Genomic DNA, 1,909 nt, shown 5'->3' with positions numbered 1-1,909 from the left:
GCTATGAGTGTCCTGGTTGTGGTGACTGGGAGAAGCTCAGTAGCGGGGGTCAAGTGAGCAGTCTTCCCTGAGTTCTCTCTGAGTTTAGGCTGATTCCTTTTTTTCCTTTACCTTTCCTAAAATGCTATCCTCTTAGGAGGCCCCTCATCTCAGAGGAGGCCTTGTGACTGGAAGCTGAGCTAGATTAAATCTTGGAGGAGGCCTTGTGGCTGAGGTTCTCTGAAGTCCTCTTGGCTCAGGCTAGGCCAGATAAATCTTATACCCTTTTCCCTCTCTCTTCTTCTTAATTCCTTCCCTCTATATTAATTAAACCACCATAAAATTCCCAATTTGACTTGAATATTTTCATTGTGATTTTGAATTAATCGCTGGTGACCAATTAAATTCATATTCATTTTAAAAATACCCTAAATTTACCCCCTTACAGCCCAGAAGGGAAAAAAGTAACTTGCTTAAGGTCAGATAGTTTGGCATGACCAGAACTTACATCTAAGCCTTATTCTCATTTCAGGGCCCATTATAACAACAATGATAATAATAATAATAATAAATCATTTAGAAGGATTATAAGACTTTTTTGACAATTTTATTGAGAAATAATTTGAACTTCAACTTTTTCTGTTTTGCCAAGATTTCTTTTGACCATCTTCCTCAAAGCCTGCTTTACATCCTTGTTCCTCAAGCTATAAATAAATGGGTTTAACATGGGACTTACAAAGATACAAAACACAGCGACAATTTTCCCTTGCTCTACAGAACTCTCAGTGGCTGGCCTTAAGTACATGCAGAAAAGGGACCCATAAAACATAGTGACAGCCATCAGATGGGAGCCACAGGTTGAGAAAGCCTTGCGCTGCCCCTCAGTGGACTTCATGCGAAAGATAGTGGCAAAAATGAATACGTAGGAGGTAAGGATGATGAGCAAGGATCCTGTGAGGTTTAATCCTGCAGACACAAACAGGGCAGTTTGCTTTATGTAGGTGTCAGAGCAAGTCAACATTAAAAGGGGTGGATCAGCACAATAGAAATGATTTATGGTATTAGGTCCACAGAAGGAGAGTCGAGATGTCAAGATAACTTGCATTGTTCCTACAAGGGAACCCCACAAGTAAGGAAAGGTGACTAAGCAGATACAAACAGGCTTGGACATCTTGATACTGTAATGCAGAGGTTGACATATGGCCACATAACGATCATAGGCCATGGCACCAAGCATATAATACTCAGTAAGAAGTAAGGTCACAAAAATGAAACACTGAGTCAAACAACCAATATAGGAAATAGTTTTCTTCTCTGATAAGAAGTTAATTAGCATCTGAGGAGAAACATTAGTAGAATAAAAAAGATCAACAAGTGCCAAGTGGGTGAGGAAAAAATACATGGGAGTTTGAAGTCGTGGAGTGAGTCTAATCAGTATGATCATCCCAAAATTGCCAGTCAGAGTGGTCAAGTAGATGAACAGAAATAGCACAAAGAGGACTGGCTGTAGTTCTGGCCGACTGACTAATCCCAAAAGAATAAATTCAGTTGCTTCAGTTCTATTCTGCCTGAGAAGGGTCTTCATCTTGTTGTTCCCTTCAAAAAATACAAAGAAACCTATCAGAAACAAAAATCATGGAGTTGTAGGATTTAGAATTGTTAGGGACTTCTTTAAGTTTCCAAGAGTCACTATAGTTTTCCTGAGTCCATAATTAGCATGCTAGCCCTGGGATTATGCCTAGTATTTGATCCTAGTGTAAAGAAAATACAGCAAATTAAACACAATCTATACAAAATTGAGTTTAAGCCAGTTTCCCATTGTACAAAATCATTTGCTTAGAAAAATATTTAAACCCTTATCACCATTCCCAACACACATATCATCATCATCATCAACATCATCATCATCATCCAGTAGACTGATTCAGGA

General features: G+C 38.9%; 1 protein-coding gene across 1 annotated transcript; it reads right to left on the bottom strand.

Annotated features, from left to right (window-relative positions):
- Positions 1-586: 586 nt before the first annotated feature.
- Positions 587-1,564, bottom strand: LOC100024460 (olfactory receptor 5M11-like). The gene has a single exon (XM_007497675.1). It carries the CDS (start codon positions 1,562-1,564, stop codon positions 587-589), a length of 978 nt encoding a protein of 325 aa, XP_007497737.1.
- Between the last annotated feature and the right edge of the window lie 345 nt (positions 1,565-1,909).

The sequence above is a fragment of the Monodelphis domestica genome, chromosome 6 (assembly GCF_027887165.1).
Source record: "Monodelphis domestica isolate mMonDom1 chromosome 6, mMonDom1.pri, whole genome shotgun sequence".
NCBI lineage: Eukaryota > Metazoa > Chordata > Mammalia > Didelphimorphia > Didelphidae > Monodelphis > Monodelphis domestica.
The sequence above is the reverse complement of the archived record's forward strand: the minus strand, read 5'-3'. Positions and strand labels throughout refer to the sequence as shown.

What these genes read in the sequence shown, in the direction of transcription:
- LOC100024460 (XM_007497675.1), bottom strand. Translation starts at nt 1,564, where the DNA reads ATGAAGACCCTTCTCAGGCAGAATAGAACTGAAGCAACTGAATTTATT.